A 24,765-nucleotide genomic window follows, 5' to 3' on the forward strand; every position below is an offset into this window, starting at 1 on the left:
AAGAGCTTTTTGAGGAGCTATAAAAAGTTCATTTCTATTCATTTGTAAATTTGGGCATTATAAAGTGGAGGTTTCTGGCCTGTCTCAAGCGGCCTTTCCAGGAACTACAGTTTTTGATATTTTCATCTTTCCTTAATTCATAGTTTTCACCACTGCGCTATTTTGGGTTACCTGTATTGTTCCTTTAAGATGCCTCTCTAAATACCTTGGTTGTAACGTGGTTATCTGACTAACTGTTGCTTTTTGTATCAATTCAAAACAGTTCAGCTAGTCTTCTTTGACCTCCAGAGATCTGCGTTAAGTGTGTATATTTTGTCTTTTTCTGAGCATTCTCTTCTAATCCCTAGAGATGGTTGTGTGGGAAAATCCAACTAGATCAGCAGTTTCGGAAATAGACCAACAACTGCTGAAGTCATTTAAATCGCATTTCTTCCCTTTTTTTAATGCTCAGTTTTAACCTTATTGGTTCATCTTGATTATATGGGCATACCTGAATGCACTGAGTTGCTGCCATATGATTAGTTGATTAGAGTTTTGCTTTGACAAACAGTGGAGCAGGTGTACCTAACAAAGTGGTCGGTGAGTGTGCGTATCCATGTGAATTGGACATACAGACATCTATAAATATACAAACAGGGTCAGCAGAAGACCATATGAACTGGACAGGAAACCAACTTTAACAAGAGACAATTGGCTCAAGTCACTTTGCTATTCCAAAAAAAAGAAAAAAAAGAAAGATACACACATAATACACTCACAGTTACAACAGTGCAAATATCTGTCTTAGATTGCAGAGACAAAGCGGGAGACAATCAGGACACATTTTCTCTAGATGCAGAAGCGGATCAGTGAACTCCTCACACACTAAGCACACAATATCCTCACATTTCCATTTGTTTGGCAATTTTTGAGCATGGTCATGCTTTAAAATTGACTACACAAGTTAATGAATCGCCTCTTTTTATTTTCAGAGAAAGTCTGACCTGCTTAGACCCCACAATTAGTGCAACTTCTAGTTGAGGTATATCAGCAGAATTCAGCTGAGGGGGCAGAGTGACTTTATTGGGTAGGCAGAGATAAATAAACTCACATAGGATCCAACATAGGCTTGTTATACCAGTCTATCAGCTTGTGATGCGCTGAATCAATCGGCTGTAGTTAAAGTTGGTGCATTTTCTCTTTTCTATTGATTTCAAGTCATTGTTTAGCACAATTAAACCAACGCTTCTCTAACACTACTCCCTGCTAATGCCTGGTTTTAACATCATGTAGCTCCTTTGCTTTCCTTCTATGAATATGACCATAAGCAGTTTGAAATATTTTACTTGTAATTTTTTAAAAAGTTTTTGTAATGCACATGTTTTTGAACAACCAAACAATCTTTTCTTTCATATAAACCTGCACAGTATTGGAGATCGTCTGAGGTTTTCTCTGAATTATTGTAGGGTCGTTGCCTTACAATATAAAGCACCTTGAGATGACTGTTGTTGTGATATAAATAAAACTAATTTGAAATTGAACTTAATTATAGATCAAACTTGATTTAAAATCAGGATTAAATATTTGCTTTCTTACTGTGATATGTATTGGTTTAGCTCTGCAGGAGTGGTTTTCTGAGATATCATTGATGTTTTTTGGTTTGGTTTTTTTAGAGATTTGGAAAGCGAAAGTACCTGTGCACAGAACCACAACGTGCAGATGCACACATTAATCGGTGGCATGAGAGACACTCTGTCTATTAGCAGCCCACGATTTCTTCATAACATGGCATTTGCGTGGACAAACATTACAAAACACAGCTTACAGTGTTGTCTTTTTATTTTTCTCTCGCTTTGTTTTTTTTGTTCTAGTTGTTTTAATCGGGTGGCAGTGGTGTCCACCTGTGGCAATCAGCTGCTGTTTCCATAGAAACAGGTGGCACGCTTCCTTAGAACACAATGGGTGGAGGGAGCGGGCAGAGAGAGAAGAGAGAGAGAGAAAGGGGGCAGGATATAATAAGGAGAAGTAAGCAGATGGTAAAGGATAAGCAACAAAACAAAGAAAAGTTAAAAAAAAGGAAAAGGAAGACCTTTCACCATAGATTTTGAAAGCACCAGAACTGCATTTCAGAATCCACTGATGTGTTTTCTCATTTATTCCTGGCGCTATGTAGTCATGCATATAGTTTTGGATTTGTGTGACTAATTTTTGAGACATCTGTCTCTAAACCACCTGCTGGGATGAAAGGAACCAACTGTGCTTCTCAAACAGTGCTCTATATCACGCATACCTCAAAGGGACTATATTCCTCAGTAGAAATCAGTTTTAAAAATAAACCTTTGAAATAATATTGGAAGTTTGTTGAATAATATCCAAACTACATTGCATCCGCATGCTAGAAACCAAAACAGGTCAAGAGGTAATTGATTTATTTAGGAAACCAGCGGGCCTTCCTCAGCTGTTAGACGTGGCTGTTTTGGGGTCAGGATTACCAGTTGATCTAGGGGTGACATAAGTGGTTCCAGCCAATCACGTCTAACAACTCAGGAACACCCACTCCTTTTCTGTACAGACTCCTTACACAAGTGGAGAAAAGACTGTAAGGTATTGAGAGCGTGCACCCTGGCTCTGTGACCTGACTTGGTTATGTAAACAAATTAAGTGCAGTGAAGGCAGCAGAAGCGAATAACAAGGAACACTGCCTAACAAGCAACGGCATGTACAGAAAAAGTCGGCAGCGTGTGCATACGTGCATTCTAAATGGCCTGCATGCTTGTTCCACATTTGATTTTTAATTGGGCAGAGTTCTCAGCAAACCCTCTTAATTAAAAAGGCAACCGTGACACGTGCGAGACATATATGTCCCACCTTGCTCCCCCGCCCCCACTGCCCCGTCCTGTCTCCTTTTCACCTCTCTCTTTCTCAGTCAACATCTCTCTTCTGCTTCTCTTCCTCCTTATATATACTGTGTCTCTCTGATGGCCTCTTTACATAGCTGACCTCAATAGAAATGTCAGCATGAGGCAAGAACATCGAAGCCCAAACAATATATCTCAACTGATAAAAGGCATCTGGTCCGCGCTGATAAAATGCTGTTTTTCTTTTTTACAAGGGCAGCCTAAATGCCTTCTAGTAAGAGTTTGCTTATTATAAGGTTGGAACATCAGATAAGCATTTTTTTTGTTACAGTTGGCTTAAACATCAAATCTGACTATGCTACCCTCGTTGCGTTCATTGTTTGTCTTGCCTTTAATCTTAGTTCGCTTTCTGTTTGCACAGTGCTTTGTTTCTCTTTTTCTCTAAAGTACACTGAAAAAAGGTTGTTTTTAGGGGGAGTGTGGATAAAACCCAGCAGCATCCAGAAGGAAACCAAAAAAAAAGTAAAAAGATCTGTTCAGGGTTGTACAGACACAGTTTTTCAGTAATAATACTATTAAAAAAAATAGTTTCTCTACATAAAGATGGCTGAATTTTTGAAGCAAGAAATTTTAACTTGCCCCAAATCCAAGCAACTCGAGTAGCATGAAGTACAGATAACAAGCTCATGTACCTCCTGTTACAAAGAGCTCCGCTCGCTGTTTCAGTGGTTTATTTCCTGCTTCGTTGTTCAGCATTTTGTTTTTTCCCTCATTGCATTCCTCCTCATAACACCAGAGTGCCGTTATACAAGTAACACAGAACGACAACCACCCAAGTAGTTACTTAAGCAATGCAACAGTGCACACATGCACATAAATGTTCTCCATTCACTTAGGACACCAAGAGCACTAAAAGCAAGAAAAATGCTTCTCAAGGACGTTTCTCCTTGGATTAAATCAGCAGTTCTTCGACTGTGCCTCTGTTATGCGGGGGGTTAAAGGTAAAGTCAGTCGTGCTAATCCAAATGCTTATTTTTACAAATTCAGCAAATAGTTTTTCATGGTCCATAAGCTGTCTGTTCTGTGTGCACACTAAAATAACAGGGATAGTTTTTGCACAAATTCCTCTACAAATGGGAGAAATAACTTCTCATTCACAGACCTCATAGCTTTAGTCACAGCTTTGTGTTCCACCAAACTAATAACAGGGATCCTTCACGCTCAGAATACTTCTATCAATCCCTGCATGCTTTCCATGAGGGTTAATTCAGATACGTTTAAAAACACCGTTACCTCCTTTTTAACCTGCTCAGGTGGAATGGTAGCTTCCAAAGCATATCTGAAAGACTTTGAGTCTTTTCTTCCCTGTTCATAGGGGAAGGTTTTACCCAAGGAACCAATTTTGTCATTGTCTTAGGTTTTATATGCAGATTCCTTTTTCATTATTATCCTCCTATTATAGTTTACTTCCTGTCTTTCTTTCCTTTTCCACTTGTTTGACCAGTCCATTCTTACCAGTTTTTCCTTTAGGGATTTTGTCCAAATTCTTCTTGTATTTGATCTGTTATGCTTCTTTCTCTGTCATTATTATTTGTTCTTTCAGCCTGCCTTTGTGTCCTCTTGTATGAACAGACACTGTTACTGTAAGAACAGTCTCAGATATAGCACTGCTCATGGAAAAGCTCAAGGAAGAACAATGAGCCCAACCAGAAGAAACGTTCTTTTATAACAGTGTTGATTTTGAGGATTGTTTCATGTACGCTTTTCTGCATGTTTCCAGTAACCCCCAAGCTAGGGCTAATATGAGGCTGAAAGTATAAACCTTGAGCCAATCTCTCCACTTGGTCTGCTAACTTCAGACAGTTGTTTACTTGGCAGAGCATTGAATCTGGCAGTTACCCGTCTGATCCTGCCCACCAAGATTTCCTGGAGCCACTCTTTCATAACCCCCTGGGTTATGAAAGGGAGTAGAAGCCTCTCCTGCTTCTAAATGTGCTGGGCCAGCCAATGCTTTTCCTGTCCTTGAGTTTTTGCCAGTCCATTTGACCCTTCTCATTTACAAATTAACTAGCAACTATTTCTGCATATGTGTCGGCTGAGGTTTTCCCTGTTCTCAGTCGCAGGCAGTCAATATCTGCTGTGTCACGGTGTCTGCTTCTGAGGAAAAAGTCCCCTTGCAGTCTGCCTGTGGATCATCAGTGCAGTACCTAAATCAATCTAACAGCTAACTCTCACTAATACTTGATGCTGTGCTTGAGTTCTTTTCTGTTGCTTGTTTGACAACATTATATAAGATGTGTTTTTTGGTTCAGCAATGAGAAAGAGACATCCATTTGCCATCTAAGACTGGAACATTCCTCTTTGTTCACCTGCACTTAGAGGTTAAAGTGGGATGGAACGATCCAGAAAAGCATTTTTGCGCCTTCAGTTAATGAGTAATTACATCTGATGGGCTTCATGTCCTGCAGCTATTGCCACCGAGGCAGTTAAGTCACCCCAGGGACCTGCGTACATTTCCTGCAACATTTCAAATAGCTCAACAAATATGAGCAGTTTGGCACACAGTGTGTCTCCTAGTTAAAGGTATGGTTGTTGTATTTTCCAGGCCAAAAAAAATGCTAATGTGTGTTATTTTACTCTTCGAGAAGGGGAAAGATGTAATAATGAAAGGGCTAGACATGAAGATGAGAGACGATTGTCAGTGCACAGCAGAGCACAGCAGGCTAAACTGGGTGATTTGCAGTATTGTTTACAGTTTTCAGTGATGGACTAGATGCAGTGGTGCAGGGCAGAGTGCGGTCTCCATGGTCACCATTAGGTAAGGTCATGGGTTGCAGTAGAGACATTATAAGAGAGAGAAATGACGCTAAATTTATACGAGAATTTTTCAACTGCAAAGATGGTGGCAGATACACCTTCCAGAGGAAAACAGCTTTTAAACCCGTATTTGTGAGATATGTTGGCAAATTCTGAACAGATATTCTGTGCATGCAGTTTTTGTTTTATGTTTTATGTTAATCAAAAACTAATCTAGATAATCTTTCAAAATAAGTGTGTTTAATTATGGCTGCAGGAATCGCTTCTAGGTGCCCTTTTGAAAGAGTCATCGATTTAAATTTAAACCAATAATGCTCTTTAGCAGCACTTGCCAAATGCTACTTTTATGCTGCCTTTATACAGGCTAGAAACTTGAAAGTAGCCCTGATGGTTGATGGTTGATTTAACATATGTATTGAAGAACTTAGCTGGCAAAATCCACAAAGAGTTTCAAGCCTGAGAAACAGACTTATTTGGTATGGAGTCATTTCCCTCCAGTGCACTGGTACACCAGTATTTATTGTTCCCCCACCTGCAAAATCCCACTTTAACCTCCACCTACACAGAACCTACACAGACATGGGTTACTCTGCCTTTACTTAACACAAGCATTAACACCAAAAAACAAACACACTATATATTATATTATATTTACGTCTTTCCTCGCTGCTATCTTCTTCTGCGCCTCTAAATCTGTCTCACTTTGCTCAAACCTGTTTGCCTTACTGTATGTTCTCCACTCTGAGCAGCTGTTTCATCCTCCACAACTCCCTGCAGAATTTTCATACTGTACTGAGGCAGTGAATGGGCTGACCTGTCCCTGCGTTGAATACTAAACAGCATGTCATTCGTGCTCTTTGTTTTACTTGCGTGAGAATGACAAAGAAGTCTGACAGACGCAGATGACAAATGGCAGACGGCAACTTGAAAACACTGAGCTCTGAAATGGCTTGTCAGCAGCTGTTAGTGAATCAATCACACAGTGTGAATAAAACTAAAAGCACTTTTAAAATTTCACTTTCTACTGATTTTAAAACTACAGGATTATCAAACCGTCTGATTTGAGCAAATAGCAAGTTTTGGTTGTTTGTTTACATTATCTTTGATGTGCACTCACCAGCCTCTTTCTTAGGTACACCTGATCAACTCAGTAAACGAAATATCTTATCAGCTCATCACATAGCAGCAACTCATTGAATATAGGCATATCAATATTTGAGTATCAGAAAAGTGATTTAAGTGACTTAAATAACTGTAGGTTTAGTACCTACAGCTGTGCTGTAGGTACTAAACCACTCATCTACTGGGATTTTCCCACACAAACATCTCTAAGGTTTAAAGAGGATGGTCTGAAAAAGAAAAATATCCAGTGAGTGGCAGTACTCTGGAAATGGTCAAACTGCACTGAATTGATAGACAGGCACCAGTAACTCAAATAACAACCAAGTTATAACCAGGACATGCAGAGGAGCATCTCTGGAGACACAACACAACAAGCAGTGAAGCCGTGGGCTATAGCAGCAGAAGATCATACCAGGTGCCACTCCTCTCAGCACTGAACAAGAAACTGAGGCTATAGTTTGCACAATCTCACCAAAATTGTACAATAGAAAATTGGAAACATGTTGAATTCTCATTTTCTGCTGCAGCATTCAGATGTTAGGGACAGAATTTGGTGTCAACAACATGAAACCATGGATCCATCCTGCTTGTTTTAGTGCTTCAGGTGATGGTGGCTTAATGGTGCACGAGATATTTTCTTGGCAAACTTTAGGCTCCATCATTTAAATGCCACAACCTACCTGAGTATTGCTCTTGATAGTGAGCATCCTTCTGTGACCTAAGTGTACCCATCTTCTGATGGCTGCTTCCAGTAGAATAAAAAACCATGTGATAAAGCTCAAATCATCTCAAACTAGTTTCTTGAACATAACAGTTAGTTCCCTGTATAGAAATGTTCTCCACAGTCACCAGATCTCAATCCAGTAGAGCACCTTTGGGATGTGGTGGAACAGGATATTCACATCATGGATGTAGAGCCAATAATACTGCAGCAACTGTGTGATGCTGCCATGTAAACATGAACCAAAATTTCTGAGGAATATTTCCAACACCTTGTTGAATCTATGCCGTGAAGAATTAAGGCAGCTCTAAAGGTAAAAGGAGGTCCAGCCCACTACTAGTGAGGTCTACCTTATAAAGTATCCAGTGAATGTGCATAGAATACAGTAGCATCAGCTACTGTTGTGTGTAGGCTCTTCATACAAATAATTACTAAGCAGCAGTCAACATCCGACCCATTCATTCATGCAATATAGCTTTGGATGTGAAGAAAATATATATGCTTAAGACTGGATTAAGGCTAAGAGGAAGTATGAAGCTTTCATTAGTTTGAACCATGTAATGCTATGTTAATTTGCTCTCTTTGATAGTGTGAAAATGTATTTCTATCTTTAGCAGCTTAATAATTTATTCTATAAATGAAGTTTCAGTCATGACTAATGAGTCATGTGTTTAATAACACTTAGTTTATAGAAGACACTTCTAAAAGCCAGACTGTAGTTAACCTAAATCAAGAATTTAGTGTGTTTTTTCATGTCCCCTCATGCTGCAGTATAAAAAAATGCTAAATGCTCAGCTCTCAGATACATATTAGTGGGATACTCTGAAATTAACTGTACAACATTTCATCAGTGAATGTATCTAGAAAAAGAAACAGACTAACCTCCATGAACATAGTCATGTAGTGTACAGTCTGAAGGGCCCACCAGATGAATCAGACTCGACTGGCTGAAGCCAACAGTGTGCTTTTCTGCAAGGCAAACAGACAAACACACATTCAACAGAAAAATAAAAAAATAATGAACAATTTAAGGTAGAGCTTGACGAACAGGGCCAGCGTATCATTCGATATAAGCCATTTACCAATATATCGGTACTGACATGTATAACCAGCAGTGACAAATTAAGATTTGAAAAAGAAAAGAAAAGGGAAGGATGGGAGAAACACCCTTCGGACATGTTACGTGGAGTGGTTTTGCAGAGTTTGTCCACCAGAGGGCACTCTTGCAACTTCCCTGTTGGCAAGGCACTTAGCAAAGGCACATACACAACAACCAGCTGATCCAATCAGAGCTAAGCAGAGCATAAGCAACTAATCCACAATTTTACTGTTACATTGTATTAATAATGACTCAAAAACAAGTGCACATAATAAATAAACAGGGAAATATGTTTGTTTTGTGTTTCTGAAAGAAACAAATCTGTCTATCAGTCTTAAAATATATCTGTATTGGTCAGCCTAAAAAAAATTGAATTAATTTAAAAATAAAATGTGTGAGCAAAGCAAGCCAATGCCAACAACACCTTCATGCATAAATAGATTCTGCCATGCTACTTGCTGATCACATACCTTTTGGTGGATCCTCTGATGAAGCAGCGTGACAAAATTAGGGAATTCGATTAGAGTCTTTACAGTTTTAATATGGATGAATACATGTATATAGCACCTAATGATGAATACAATACTTTTAATGCACACCTGTAAATGTAGAGCACGTGACCACTCAATCCTACAACATGTAAACAAGAAGCAGAGGCCTGACTACTTATAGAAAATACTACAAAAGAAGAAACATAAAAGTAAAAGAAGAAAATAAAACAGATGTCTTTGCCTGGACATTTAGTGAGAGTGTTACTGAAACTGGTGAAATCAGAGTGTGAATGTTAGATTGAAAGCACTTAAACGGAGAAAAAGTTGTTAGTATGAATGGTTGAATGAGCCATGTTGTGTGAAGCACTTTAAGTGATCAAGTGGAGTAAAAAAGCGAAATATAAGAACCAGCCAATTTGCCATTCGTGTGTGAAGACAGTCAAAGTAAAACACATACTTTAGTGGCACTGAAAAAAATCGGTTTGGGAGGTGTTTTTAAAGCTAACTCAAGAGGGTATCACCCCCTGCCAGAGAAAGAAAGCCTCAGAAATGAGAAAAGAAGTGCCCACGCAGCAGTGTTTCCAAATGGATCCCTTTCTGGGTTCTTCAAGTGCTCTTGTGAGGATGCTAGGGCCCACGTGTTTACATGTTAAATGTTTAAATGTATTCCTGTGGACGCGCTCTGAGAGCACTCCAGGGATTCTTCACTTGCTTGATTTATCATTGTTTTATCTTGATATTCAGCAATAATATCTCTGTGTTTTAACTTTGAAAAAAGCATTTGCTTTTGACTTCCTGCTGCAGCTCAGCATGAAGTCATGGTGCCAGCAGTGAAAATACATCAAAAAACAAATTGCTTCTCCCGTCACTGCATTAATTGGGCAACAACAAAGATGGCTGTACAGTATTTTTAGTATTTTTATGGCATACTATTAGCAAACCCCATGAGGGAGGAAATGGAAGCAATTTCACTCATATCTGCATCATCACTGAAAACTTGTAAGATAGGGAAACAATTTCTATAGCTGTGGTTTTGTATCTGCAAACTGATATGGGACCCTGAGCTTGAATATATTACCTGGGTTGGGTGGAGATGGCATCACCTCTTCAGGCCTCGCCTTGGTCTCCAGTCTCTCCATCTTCTGAGCCTCATATCGCTTCCTGCCCTCCTCCTCTTGTTCAGCACTAGCATACTGTAGAAAGAATATATTCAACATGCTGAACACTTGTGCATAGATCCACTCAAACACCACTCTCTGCACAAATGCACGAGGAGTAAAGCAAAGAACTGAAACAAGCAGGTATTCAAAACAAAGATGAGTGAAAGGGACTTTTCACATTGTTAAATGTCAGTCATTTCTATCTTGACCATATAGCCCTGCTCGTGTCATTTTAGATGTGGGGCTGGGGGAAGGTGGGTGGAAAGGTCACTGAGACACAGAGAAGCTAAAGGATAAAATGCCACAATTTTAAGATGCAAGCAATTTGAGTTTCCATGTACCTTGATAGGTGGCACCTCCATGATCTTGTCAACATTTTGCAGAGAGCAGGGGACGTACCACAGCGCTGCCTTGTTGGCCAGCTTTTTGGCACCTGCAGTCACAGAGAAAAGGTTGAGTACTTGTCCTAGGGAAAATGTCAGGGAACGCGTCATTTCTACCAAATGAAGAGGCAACGTTTTTGTGACCATAATCTAATTGGCGAGAAATTTTGACATCTTGATGTCTTTCAAATAAAACAACAATGGAGCAAAGAATTTTGAAACAGCTGTTGTCAAAACAGACACTTTTATTAATACCACAATAAAGGCCACTTCAGTTTTTAACAAGTCAATTGGCGCTGCCTGTTTGCAAAAGATTAGTCTTTCTTGTGAAAAAAAAGGAGAAGAAAACACTTTGTGTTCAAACACAATAGTTGTTGCCTGTTCAAAACACAAGTACTCATAGTCACGTAGCTAGCTAAGCCCGGCGTATCTGTAAATCCTGAATTTTCTGCATTTCAGTGTTGTAATTATGAAACCAATGAAACCATGGCGACTCATTCATCATCAAGTGTCTGCACAAATATGTATGCTGGTTATACCACAGTGTAATGCTTTGGCAGTTGGAGGCTGTAGCACTGACTCTGAATTCCTACAGAAAATTCAGAACAAGAGGATCAGAAAACAAAACTCATAGAAGTCACATTACATCGCAATCAGCCAGAAAGGTTGTCATAGTGATATATCTTTTCTACTCTGCCCACACTTTTTCACTTAATTTGCTAACACAGAGAGAGAGAGAGGGGGGCTATTTTAGGTTGGCGTTGTTATGGCACGCAGATTAAAGGCAGCATCGGGGCAGCAGATTGAAGTGAAATTACTGTTTTAAAGGGTTTTTTACCTACAATATCCGATTAACTTTTTCAGCTTTCCAGTTTTGAAGTCCTTTTTGAGGCCTGAATGAGCAAAATGTTTTATTGAACGTCTTGCATTTTTATTACGATAACTTGAGTCAAATTTCATAAATGTGCATGACCACAGGCTTAAAAATAAGGCATCTTTACAGCCTTAGAGAAAATATGTCATTTAATATGTGTCTCAGCGGTAAACCAGCCGGGCTCTTTGCATGAGGACATGTGAAGTTAAGAGAAGAGAGCTGAGCGAGCAGCTTTTAACAGGCTACTCCTGGGAAAATAGCATTTGCATTTTACACCCGAGTTAAAAACTGTGCAGACAGCCAGGCCTCGTTGCCATGCCAACCATGCTTCTTTCCTCCTCCTCTCATTTGTGCCCGCCCTTGTCAGCAACCAGGAAGTTGCCCACAGGAGAAAGGGAGGGATATTTACATATCCTTGACTCTACCCAAGACTGAGTGACTCTACTCTATTATTAGCTACTGATGGACCTTGAAGTGAACTGTGTTTAGGGTGGAGGGAGAAACGAGAGAGAAGCGAGAAGGGAAGAAGAAAGGATGGAAGAACCATTCCCAGTACGACTGATGCCCTTTTTGATCGAAAAGGAACCAGATAACCGGCTTTGAATTTAAAATCCCTCTATATCAAATGGAGACAATGTCAATGTTTGACCATATCCTCGTCCAGGCTGCAACCTTTTATCCTTCACAGTTCATCCACTGAAACAGCACATATTCTTTTGCATCACGCTTGCAGGCATAGCACATTTTGAAGGCAAGACAAATTTGAGGCAGACCTTGAAAATACAACAGTTTCACAATGTGTCCCTTAGGGCTAATTATTAGACCTTAAGATAACTCTACATGCTTTTCTCAGGAACACAAAGTACACATATGTTCCCATGCAGTGAAAGTTGTGTATTTTCACTGTTTCTTCAAGATTTTTATGTGCAGTTTCAGAAGAAGCAGTCTATGTTCTGCCAAATACAAAAATAAATTATGCAAATTATGCATGTTAGATTAAACGTTGATATGTGTGCTGTAGGTACAGATATGAGTAAGCTAAAGCTTTATCTCATCTGTGAGACTGGAAAAGTGCAGCGCACATGTCAGTTTAGTCCTAAAAGTAGCAATTTATGTAATATAAATCAGTAGGTTTCCTCATATGTAATATGGCCCCCTTTTTTAAAGGTATATTTTTTTCTATCACTAAATCAAGGAATAAATAGTACCCTTAAGTTTAAGACTGATCTTTGTAGGCAGGCACCAATCACTACCCACTGTCAAGGGTACAACCATAGACGACACAGCCCCACTGACGAGCTGATGCAGCATTTAAGTTGCTTTTTAAGGTCAGTATCGTCTGACTGTCTGCATGTAAAAGTGACCATTACTAGAAAAGTGGTTGATTTTGACACGTGTCTACAGACTCACAAAAGCTGGGTCTGAACTAGCAGGGGGAACAGCTTGCTTACTTAGTTTGGATTTACGAATTGCAGAATAGGAAGATTTTTGGCTCCATGAACCACGGGCACAAATCTGCTCTGTCAAATTTCTACACTCTGTGCTAACGGATCTCGCTTGACTTTGGGGATGATTTTTCAAGTTCAGGCAGTGACAGCTTTGGAACAAGGGCCTCCATAAATGGTAAAAGGCATTATGACAGCTGAGAGAAATGGCACCTAGCAGTGGCAGGCACCTTTTTTTCCCCCCCTCCAATATATATGGGGTGTCAGTGGAGCAAGACCAGTGCAGCGGTGCAGTGAGTGCTTTAATGTGCAAAATTGCAACTGCCTGTGCAAGAAAGGATATTACACGTGATACAAGCCAACTAGTATCACTTGGCTCTTTTTACAGGAGTATAACGTCACTAAAAGGACAGCTTCACCTTCTGAAGAGACAGGCAAAAATAAAAACCCTCATTATGGAACAAGAATCCAATAGGTGTTGTTTTGTAAGTACTACACAGACACTCTTTTAGCATAATACGCAGCAGAATTCAAAACACTAAGCTGTGTCACATTTAATTAGAAATAAGAGCATTTTGGTGTTGATCTCACGGCTCACATGGGTGCTCATGTTGGTGGGGGTGGCAGGGGTCGACGTCCCTCCAGCACGACTCATACATCTTCCAGTTCCTTTAATCTAAGTTTAAGGCATCAATCAGGACTTCATAGTAAAATTCACACTTTCTTTTCAAATGAAAACATTTTAGGCAGTCCCAGTCTGACAACCTCAGTGTGTGTAATTTCTCACCTTTCCTGCTCTTCCTTCCTGTCCTTTACCCGATATCTTTCCTTTTTCTTTCACCCTGAGCTATTTCACTTGATTTGTGTCTTTTACTGATTCACCTCTGTGCTCTCCCCTTGGTCTCTTACTCACTCGCCTTAATTCTCTTTCGAAGCAGAAAAAAGACCCTTGTTTTCTTTTCTCCTTCCTGAACAGCCTGTTCCAGGCTCTGAGACAGTGCAGAGGGGATCGTTCTTGGTACTTGATCCCCGTGATCAAAACCACAGATTTTCCATTGTGCTCAGCCAAGGCTCCATTACTTTTAATAATACTACATTCCCTCTCTGGGGAATGTTACAGCCTGATAGGAATAGATTAAATCATGGCAGCAGCGGAGTTTCTAACAGTGCTTTCTGAGTGAGGATTATCCGATACTCAATGTAAACTTTTTTTAATATTTGTTTGTGCTCAGCACACTGAATTGAACATCGTTACAGCGAGGACCTCTCTTCTCAAGCAAAATAAAGATCTGGGAAATCCAGCTGTGAGACAAAAAGCTTTTGCACAGTTGACAGACTCCAGAGTGAGTCCACATAAACAGCTCCCTGTTAAACTAAACTAACCTTCATTTTCTTGTAGCATCATGTTTAAAAAAAAAGAGTAAGAGATGCCTTCAAGTCAAACCAGTCTTGTGCTTTATTGTTAAGGGTTTTTGTGTGGTATTTTTAAGTATATTGTTTTCTGTGTTAGATTTAAACACATATTATTCACATAAATATATTAATGACAATTACGCTATTACAAAAAAAGCATGATCGTTTTTTTTATGTTGCTGAGCTGAATTTAAAGCTAAAACAATCCATTTTAGATGTGTTTGTATGTTCTTGTAGCACTCTGAGGATGTGCAGTTCTGTGACCTACCGGGACAGGAACCATCATGGTTACAACATTTTAAGCATCAAACCCACAATGCTGCGCTCTCAGCTCTCTCCCTGCTCATGTGTGTTGAACAGGAGGGATTTGTGTATGTCGTGTTCATGTGAATGTGCGCCAGAGTGAGCGTGCAACACAAGTAGCATTGCATATATATATGGGAGTCCCATGAGTGACTGAGCACAAGCACATTATGCACTTGTGTATGTGTGTGTGCATGTGTGTATGTGTGTGTGTGTGTGTATGTGTACATTCTCTAAAGTGGCGCGTGTTTGTGTGTGTGTGAGAGAGTGTGGCATTTCATTATGTATGTGTATTTTCACATCTGCAAATCTGCACGTGCTGTAGTGTGTGTAGGTCTGACTGTGAGTGCGCATGTGTATGTTAGTACGCATGCGCAATCCCCCCAGCAGGGACAATCATCACGGCTCGTGCCCACAGTAGGCAGCCTTACCCTGAGGGTCTGTGACTGAGGCCTGCCTGACGAGATGCTGCCTGACTGACTGTGGAACCTGGATGATTGCCTCCTCCACATACACACGCGCGCGCACACACACACACACACACACACGCACACACACACATACATATTAAATAAATGCAAAGATCCTTGCACAAAGAATGCAAGATACAAGGAGCATGCACATTAACATCTGCACAGAGCTAAAAAAGCATGCACGGCTGCACAAATGCACACCCTGTGATGTACACCAGAAAATACACAAAGTGCATATTCTGGTCTACAACTGGTAAAATCCTTTGTTCTGTGTTCCTGTTTTAAGCAATCCATCAATCTTCTGCCTTGGAAAAGAGCTGGTCGGGAATATGTAAAACCTGCCAGTCCTGTCTCGGTATGTGTTCTCTTTTAGCAAGAAGGAAACTGTGCTCATTCAGTGTGGGTGTGAGAACACGTAGGTGTGTGATTTCTTTTTCTGTGTCTAAAGTGTCCACATATGAGGCTCTGCATGCATGCAGGTCATCCCTGCACAACCACGTGTGTGTATGGGCGTGGGTCAGTGTGTTGGGTACGTGCATGCGTTGTGACGGAGAATGTGTGCAGGTACATCCACTTGGCATCCGTGTCTGACTGGGCCACATTGTGTGAGGCCTGATGCTAAGCCAACATGACAGAAGCAAATAATGTCTGCTCCCGTTATCTTCTCTTCCCTCTCTGCCCTGCGGGAACCTTTTAAAGGGCCAAACACAGACGAAAACCCACATGCATGTATGAAGTGCGCATGGAACATCCAAATATGCATTCAAAAAATTATGCACAAAAGTGCACATCTAACAAGAATACAAACTAAAAACATGTGCTCGGCCACAGCTGAGCATACTGTATTCTACTGAGATTTGGACAAAAATAGATCCATTAAATGCATAACCATTGGCTTTTATGGATAGCAGCTGCGCCAACTCAAATGCACAGCCATAGTTACAGTATACAAACACATATGACCCACTTCCTGTAAATATGACCTACTACACCACCAAGCTGCTGCTCCTTCTCGGGCTCTCCTTTAAATGTTTAATGAAGTCTTTCACATTGCCAGCTCACTTTACTATATGCAGGTTTCGATCGCTTCAAATGATTAATATCTGTAGCAGTTTTGTACTTTTGTTCTCTTCTCTTCTAAATAACCTGGCCCCTAGCTACTTAACTGATCTCCTTGATCCGTACAACCCAAAGAGAGCACTAAGATCCTCCAGCCAACTGCTCCTAATGCAACCAAGGTCTCGTTTAAAAACCAGAGGTGACCGTGCATTTTCCATCGCTGCCCCTGGACTCTGGAATAATCTCCCAGTAGAAATCCGTACTTCGGAATCTCGTTTAAAAACACACTTGTTTAACTTAGCTTTTGAAACAAATTAGTTTGACTTTCATTCGGCCTGCACTACACCATGTTAATGCAATTTTAAGTATAATTGTACTATTTGTTCTTTGGTCTGCCCCCACTGCGGTTTTATTGTGAAGCACTTTGATGTACACTAGTCTTTTAAATGTGCTATATAAATAAACTTTGACTTGACTTGACTTTGTTTTGGGGGGGTATTTGCGACTGACATAAGTTGCTGTTAAGTGTGAACCAGGAAAACAGTGTACTTTTTACAGTACATACAATTTAGCATACAATATAAACTAATTCTATTACTGTGCTTGGCCCACACAGCCTCCAGAGACCTCAGTAGCAAAGTTTGTTGTCCCAGAGGAACTCACCTCCATGCCTGCTCCCACCGCGGGCTACAGCTCCGCTTATTTACACTACACCCACAGTGCCCTGACACTAAACCTACACTCAAACCCTCAGAACGAATCCTTTTTCTTTGTTTATGCGAGTATAGTTATAGATTTTTCACTCTCAAGAGAACAGAAAATTTAGAAATTAATAATGATTGAAACTACCAGCAGATGCATTGTGTCATTTTCTATAACTGTGGACTACTGCTTTAAAACTTATTACATATTGCAATGCAAATTAGGATTTCTTAGCATGTTTTATAAGACAAACTTGATGTGACTAAATAGTGAATATAGGAATGGAAGCTAGATTCCATTTTATTGAAAATGCCTCCCCTGTTAGAAATGTTTGAACCAAACTGAACAATGCTTCGAGTCCATGTGCTTGCTTCCTGATCTCCCCCTCATTAGGGGTCCTTCCTAACGGGCCATTCACTGTAGAGGGCTGTCCATTCCGGTGCCTGCACGTATGTATGCTGCTCTCCACCTGTCACCTCATATCTGTGCCTCCGCCTCCGTCAACCTGCTTTCAGCCCAGCAACCAACCAACCAACCAGTATAAGCCTGTTGCTAGGGCAACGGCTGTCTAGGGGATACTTCTTTTGTTTCCCACACCTCCTTTTCCTCATCCTTCTTTCTATCTCTTCGCTACTCTTGCTATTTTTCCTCCTAAATTCTCTTTGCTATCTTTTTCCCCATCGATATGTCTGTCTGCTGCTCTCCATCTGCCTCTCTTTCCATTTCCTCCTGTCTTTAGTTTCACCAGCAGGAAGATGGACACCACCACTGCACAACTATTAAAATTTGCTTTTCTTTCATACTTAAAAACTGCACCTGGTGTAAACTGCTAAAACTCACAGATAACCCCCTAATTACATACTTTACAGTGCCTTAAGACATTAAATTTGTAGAGACATTTATCACAGGCAGACTTCTGTCCCCATGCCATTTAAAGGTTCAGATACAGCAACCCAAAGTGGTCTCTGCATCTTTACCTACGGTACTCTGAGAACTGTGGGAGCCTGTGTGTTCAAGTTAACCTGCACACATATAAATAAAGTGCATTACGTGTATTACAGAATTAGAAACATCATCAGTTGCCAAATACTCTAGAAATCAGCATCCCTCTTACATTCTGTTCCCCCATCACAGCACATAATGCAGTCCCTTGTGAAAGCAGAGTTTCATTATTCATGCTGCCACAAGCAGTACCACTTACTATGTGCTGCCCTCTTGTGATCAAACAGCGGAATATCACAATGAGGTCATTTTTCATTGATCGTTAAGTATTCCAATTTTCCAGAAGTGACAAAATATTTCCATAAGAAGTCTTTCCCATTTAAGAAATAACGCGTGAAACACAGAGATAAATTCCGATTCATAAATATTTCTGTCTGACAGTGAGACAAAGAGATAAAGACAAAACTAATGTTTGACTTGCACAAATAACCAGACAAAAAGTTGCACCTATGCACTTTTCACACCATAAAGCTTACTGCTAAACTTTCACACACACGTTTGCTTTTTTGCTTGTTTTTTAATGTCACATGTTAATTTTTTGAATAATTAACAGAGCTCTTTGAGAACTGATTAAGATATTTCCAAGCAAAAGCTCCAAATAGTTACTTGTTCCAGATTCCCCAACACGAGATTATTAGTGGAAGCCCCAATTTCTACAGTACATGCTGAACATGCAGATATTTGTATATCTGTGTTTGTCAACTTTATCTTTCTGTAGTCAACTTCCTGTTTCAATGTTTACCATACCATTGGTCCTCTGAAATGATGAGAATGAGGCTAAAGGTGAACAATGATGCACAGGTAAAGTAGTGCGACTCAAACAAAATCATCCAGGAAGCAGAAATCCTACATCAATGTGCATGCTGATGTGCAGTTAACCACTGCTGGTTAGATTCCACTGGACACATAAATCCCCTTTGGGTTTGTTTAGGACATAAAAATCAGTCAATTAAAAACATTGCAGATCTTTCCGCTGTGGTTACCCCTTGTGGCAAGGGAGCAGTCAAAAGTAGCTTGCTTAATGTTAAATTTATCTTATAACAAACAGTTTTTCTGTAAACAAAGCAGGATTTAAATCGTTTGTGTGAATTAAATTCCTTTTCATCATTAACTGAAAAATGCTATCAAACGGTTCCCAAACAGGTTTAATGTGTGTGTGTGTGTGTGTGTGTGTGTGTGTGTGTGTGTGTGTGTGTGTGTGTGTGTGTGTGTGTGTGTGTGTGTGTGTGTACCATGTTTACATATCTTTGTAGGGACCAGAAATTGGAATGTTACTATACTTGTGCGGACCAACAGTCTTTATGGGGACAAAATGCCCACCTCCACAAGTTTGAAGGCATTTTTGAGACTCAAAATGTGGTTTTAGTGACAGGGTTACATTTAGGTTATGGTTAGGTTTAGGCTAAGGGTTAGGGTTAGGCATTCATTTTTGAATATCACAGCGATTCACCTGTGAGGATATTCTCAGCCATGACTTTGACCTGGACCTCCAGCGAGTGCTTGGAGGTGTGCGTGATCTCAGCAGTGACGTGGGCGACCTCGCCAATGAACACGGGGGACAGGAACTCTGTCTTCTCCACCCGAACCAGAGCTGCCAAGCAGCGGTCCTATACAAGACAAACAGCAGACTTAAAACTTATACACACATAGTCACATAATCACAACATTTGACTGCAATGGCAGGAATCTGGAAATTGCTCTGCTGGAAGATCAGAGGGAAAATCTGGTTTTAAATCCTGAGTCACTGAGGTTGATTCCCCCAGTTACATGACTGTACACTGAGTGATAAAAATAATACCACTGAGCAAGGTTGTATAGTCCAAATGAGGTTAATGATGTGTACAACTACAGATGTCACTGTCTGTGAGGCACTGTCGCCTCGCAGCAAGAAGGTCCTAGATTCAAATCCAGGCTGGGATTGTGTGTTCTCCCCTGTGTCTGCATGGGTTCACTCTGGGTGCTCTGGCTTCCTCCCACAAGGACATACACAGGGTTTCGATTAATTAGAGATTTTAAACTGGTTTTAGGTGTGAATGTGAATGATTGTCTGTCTCTTTGTGTCAGCCCTGTGATTGGCAGGCTATATCCTAGCCAAGCACAATGAATAAGTGGAAGAAAATAAAGAAAATGGATGGATGGATGGATGGATGGAAACTTCACTAATTTGAAAAATGAATATGTTTTTAATGCTAGTATAACTGCAAGTTAGACAGAAATAACTCCCTTTTGAGATTTTTTATTTCCTTTATTGTGTTTCTAATTAATTTTTCAAATGTTTTAAACTTTTTTAAAATTTGGGTTGTAAAAGCAATGGTTATCATTTCTTAGTTTTTTGCATTAATTTCTGTCAATTTACACTTATAGTACAGAAGTTTTCAACATTGTTATTCACAACATATTTTAGTCTCTTTATTCAGGTGCTAAAAAAAGAAACATTTAGTACTGCAGTGGATTATATAAATGACACCTCTCTGCTACAAAAAAATGAACATTAGAGGAACTTATGGAGAACTTCCTTGACTTCATTTATCCGACAGTATGATAGCACAGTCCAGAATGACAGTGGCTGTTGTCTCTTACCCCGTTCTGTGTGTTGCAGTGCCGCGTGCCGACAATGCATCCGGCTTCCTCTATCATCTTGAGGATGTTGCCACCGTGGACGTTGCCCGCAACGTTGGCATCGTCTGGCCTCATAATCCTGCAATAATGAATGAATGCATTACTATGATTCAATTCAATTGTATTTACACAGCGCCAAATCCCAACAACAGTCACTTCAAGGCTCTTTATATGACCCATGACTTTAGGTCTGATGACACATTCAAATTTGTGTCATTATCTTTTTATTACATATCACCAACTGTATTATAAGCTTCCCGAATAGTGTTATCAAGCAGTGCACGCAGTATGTTTTCCTTCTTGTTTTTCAGGTTAAGTCACCTTAAGGTTAAGTACCTACTAACCACTAGTTTTCTGAAACTTTGTCCAAAAAAACACAAAGACAAAAATGAGAAACTTTTTTTTAAATGCCAGAAAGTCACTCATGTGCTACATCTTTGCAAATAACAAGCCGATAATGCAGCTCTCCATGTCTCCACACTGCATCACTACTTAAACACAGCATCATTATCGCTGACGGTGCATGAAGTGGCTCCACTTCTTCAGTGTATGGATAAACGAGTCGTACCAGTTATACCTGGTGTAATCACTTTACGCACTGTTAATCCAAAATGTACAAATGTCTAACCACAATAAAGCAGTGCGCCACTGCACTGACTAATTCTGTGACACACATGGTTAAGATTTAGACTGTGTGTGTATGTGCGTGTGTGTGTGTGTGTGTGACAATACACATCTTGGCAGCATTAGTAAGCCCTTACATAATAGAAAGGTGACCAATAACTTCCCATAAAACTCAACAATTCTCAGTTTTCTATTTACTAGAATTTACAGAACTCCTCACCATATGTAGGAAATGACTAGGAACCAACACAAAATGATCAAAACAGACTGTGTGTGTGGGTGTGTATGCATCAGTAACCAAGTACCTGCTAAGCTGATTTTTGGTACACTTCCAAGCTCCAGTCTTCTCACCCTCCCTGACATCTTTGCTTACTTGCTTACTTTGACTATGTTGCTGTTTCTCCACCACTGCAGTCGTCTTATCCACTTCATCTGAAGCCTGACTCTGCTGAGCCCTAGAGCAATCCATCTCTAAACACGGTCTGGCTCTCAGTCTTCCTCTCTCACCTACTTCCTCTGTGTATGAGCTCTAAGAACCCAGCTTTGGAGATTTTGAGATCTGACGTTGATTGTCTGAGTGATGTCACGGAGTATTACCGCTCACGCCACATTAACTAGTCAAACTGGATCTCAGCAGACACGCTGATACAAAGACAGACAGGCGTTATCTAACTAAATAAGTCATCATCACATTGAGGTTTGAGTCTTGCAGCTGACAGAGTTTGACAGTGACAAATCTGCCAAGATGTCCTGAGACACATGTGAAGCACCAGATGAATGAAACTTGTCTCAGATCCTTAATTCATGAGAATGTTTCTCCACTGTATTTTTCTATAGTAAAGACTAAATTTAGAAATTTAGGAAACAAACTGAAGATACTTGGCCAAGATTACAACCACCCCAGTACCAACCTAATACAGTTTAATATGTTCAACAGAATAGCAGGCTTAAAAAAGTAAAATAAAGAAAGCCGAGTCCACAAACCTTTCAAATCACACTTACACACTTCCAAATCAGGATGTAGTTGATTAATCACTTGTTTACTCATGTAAATCAACCAAAATATCTATAATACACAGATTACATACACAGGTGAGTACACACTAAAGCTGACGTTGTTTCTGATTAGAAGCAGCACCACTGGACTAACCATACAAACAATATATAGATGACAACTAACTGAAAATGCTAAATATTGCTGTTAATGGGTGCCTAAGACAAAATCTTCTGCCTGTTGAAACAAACTCTTATTTATTTATTTATTTTAGTTTACCTGCGTCGAGGACAATGTTGGCTGAAAGACCGAATTATCTTCACAAACTGGGGTCTCAGTGTCATTTCTTTCCCAGCTGTCCACAGAACAAGATCACAGCACAGGTGTGAAAGTGATTTTGCATCCAAGTGTTTAACTGCAAGCATACTTACATTACCATGTAAGACAGGCATTTGCCAAACACACTCACACCTCCATCCACACATATATCGCTGTATGCATAAACAGTAAGTCAAAGGATGTTGTCTTACCACTTGGTGTTCTCCTATTCCGTATTAAAAGTCACAAACTAAATTGTTTATATTTTTTAGCTTTTCACAAAGCTGTTGTAAGAATCTTCTAGAGAGGAACAAACTGAACTCTGAGCAAACAGCTGGAAAAAATGTACCTTCCTAGTGTGTTGCAGAAAAGCAGTCTGAAGTTCTTAATAGTGCCAAAATGAAAGTCAAAAAATATAAAGATCATAACACTTCCAAATGCACTCTTAAACTAATCATGAGGGCGCTTGGATGGATCCTGTTTAGCTTCTTATTGCAGAGAAGAAATCAGAAGGAGGGCATCTTTGATAAACAGTCAGTGAAGCTGACTTAAAGAAGAACTAGGTGACTAACTTCCTGTTAATGCACATATACCCACTTTTAACTGTTCAGTGACGTTAAAGATCATTGTGCAAAGACAGAATGTCCAATGGATCAGTCAGGGTAACTTCTTAGGAAGACCTCAATCTAAATGACTAACCTCCGGACTATACTGGGTGTTTACCGTCATAGTGTTGTGGTAAAGTGGCAAAGTGGACATGTTATTAAAAAATTTTTATGCAGTACACATTTTCCTTATGATTTGAACTTTATCCATCCATTCATTCGCTTCCGCTTATCCTTTTCAGGGTCGCGGGGGGTGCTGGAGCCTATCCCAGCTGTCATAGGGCGAGATGTGGGGTACACCCTGGACAGGTCGCCAGTCTGTCGCAGGGCTAACACACAGGGACAGACAACCATTCGCGCTCACATTCACACCTATGGGCAATTTAGATTAACCAATTAACCTATCCCCACTAACTAGTAGGGATTTGAACTTTAACTCTGCAAATATTTATTCAGTCATTTTACACTCCATTGATTAAAACAGGCACCTTTCCTGAAAAGCCTTTATGGCAGAGGGCCATGCTGAGACGTTCACATAATAAACTTGCACTTCCTGGCCTTGCTCCCTGTCATTTGTGCACAATGCTAACGAACCTGTTGACATCAACTCTGTAAGAATTTGTTTTTGAACATGTAGAGGTGTTTGCCAGTGCAGCAACAAGAGGCAGGAGAGAAGAGAGCAGGATGAGAACACCACTAGGATTTTGGGTTTGAGCTGGGCTCTCAGTGACTTTTCCACACACACGGCCCAAAAGGTGACATTCTGGTGACTGAATAGTTTGTTTTTGTGCTTTTGTAAAGGATTGAAACATTTTCAGCCCTTAAATGTTGAAAACATGCACTCATACTGAATTATGTGTGTGATTTATCTAGAAGCTGGTGCACTGAAGCATGATGAAGAATGATGTATTCGATAAGTGAGTGCACCTTTTATACAGTGAATCATCCAATCAGTCTGTGACGACCTGTGGTTGGTGGGATTCTTTTCTTCGCTCTTTACTTTTAGACATTACATGGTTTTCATTTTAGTTTAGCAAGGCTAAATCTGTTTTGGGCTTGTGGTAGTGTAGCTGAAGTAGATAGTGTGAGTTTATAGCATAAGCTTAAATAAATATGTTCACTGACCCAACCTGTGACTGCCGCCTTTGTTTTCTGTGATCATTAAAGATAATCCCATAATCTTTCATGATCACTGTATTATTATGACTGTAAACATTACATTTTTTTATGATTACAGAAAAGAAGCTCATATCCAATAGAACTACTAGCATCTTACTGCAACATCCCAGTAACTGGAAACTTACTCCCACATGGTCAGTCACCTAAAGGTTTCAACACATCAGTCATGCAAAGCCAGAAATACTTGACATCCTCCACAGGGGTGTGTGTGGATCAGACCCAATGTTTAAAGAAATACTTTTGAAGTTATGACTCATTAATACTCATACTGTCTGGCTTCAGGAACTCTTCTGAAGATCGTGGTAAACTTCTCAGAAACTGAACACTGAGCAGTGAAAAATGAGAAAAGAGATTATAAAATTTAGATAAACGTAAAAAGAAAAATGGACATGGTCCTATAAATGTCATAGTAACATATATGAGTATCATATGTTGCTGTTATAGAATAATTTAAATCTTCTTTTGATTCTGCATTTTTTGTTTTTTTATTTTTTTCATCTTTTTCGTGTTTTTACTTGAGGGAAT

The 24,765-nt window shown here is 39.9% G+C and overlaps 1 protein-coding gene across 2 annotated transcripts in view; it reads right to left on the reverse strand.

Annotated features, from left to right (window-relative positions):
• The window catches only part of acot7 (acyl-CoA thioesterase 7), a 52,448-nt gene that overhangs the window by 26,613 nt on the left and 1,070 nt on the right, over positions 1-24,765 (reverse strand). The window contains exons 1-7 of one of the 2 annotated variants that reach the window (XM_063464286.1): positions 21,450-21,651; positions 20,482-20,599; positions 19,352-19,508; positions 10,589-10,680; positions 10,166-10,280; positions 9,067-9,081; positions 8,380-8,466 (exon numbers count right to left, since the gene is read on the reverse strand). In XM_063464286.1, coding sequence (XP_063320356.1) covers positions 8,380-8,466; positions 9,067-9,081; positions 10,166-10,280; positions 10,589-10,680; positions 19,352-19,508; positions 20,482-20,599; positions 21,450-21,613 — 748 coding nt within the window. In that variant the 5' untranslated portion in view covers positions 21,614-21,651. Of the gene's footprint in view, positions 1-8,379; positions 8,467-9,066; positions 9,082-10,165; positions 10,281-10,588; positions 10,681-19,351; positions 19,509-20,481; positions 20,600-21,449; positions 21,652-24,765 lie in introns of those variants that run through there. The other variant, XM_063464287.1, reaches the window with a different exon arrangement.

This window comes from Pelmatolapia mariae, linkage group LG20, assembly GCF_036321145.2.
Source record: "Pelmatolapia mariae isolate MD_Pm_ZW linkage group LG20, Pm_UMD_F_2, whole genome shotgun sequence".
Classification (NCBI taxonomy): domain Eukaryota; kingdom Metazoa; phylum Chordata; class Actinopteri; order Cichliformes; family Cichlidae; genus Pelmatolapia; species Pelmatolapia mariae.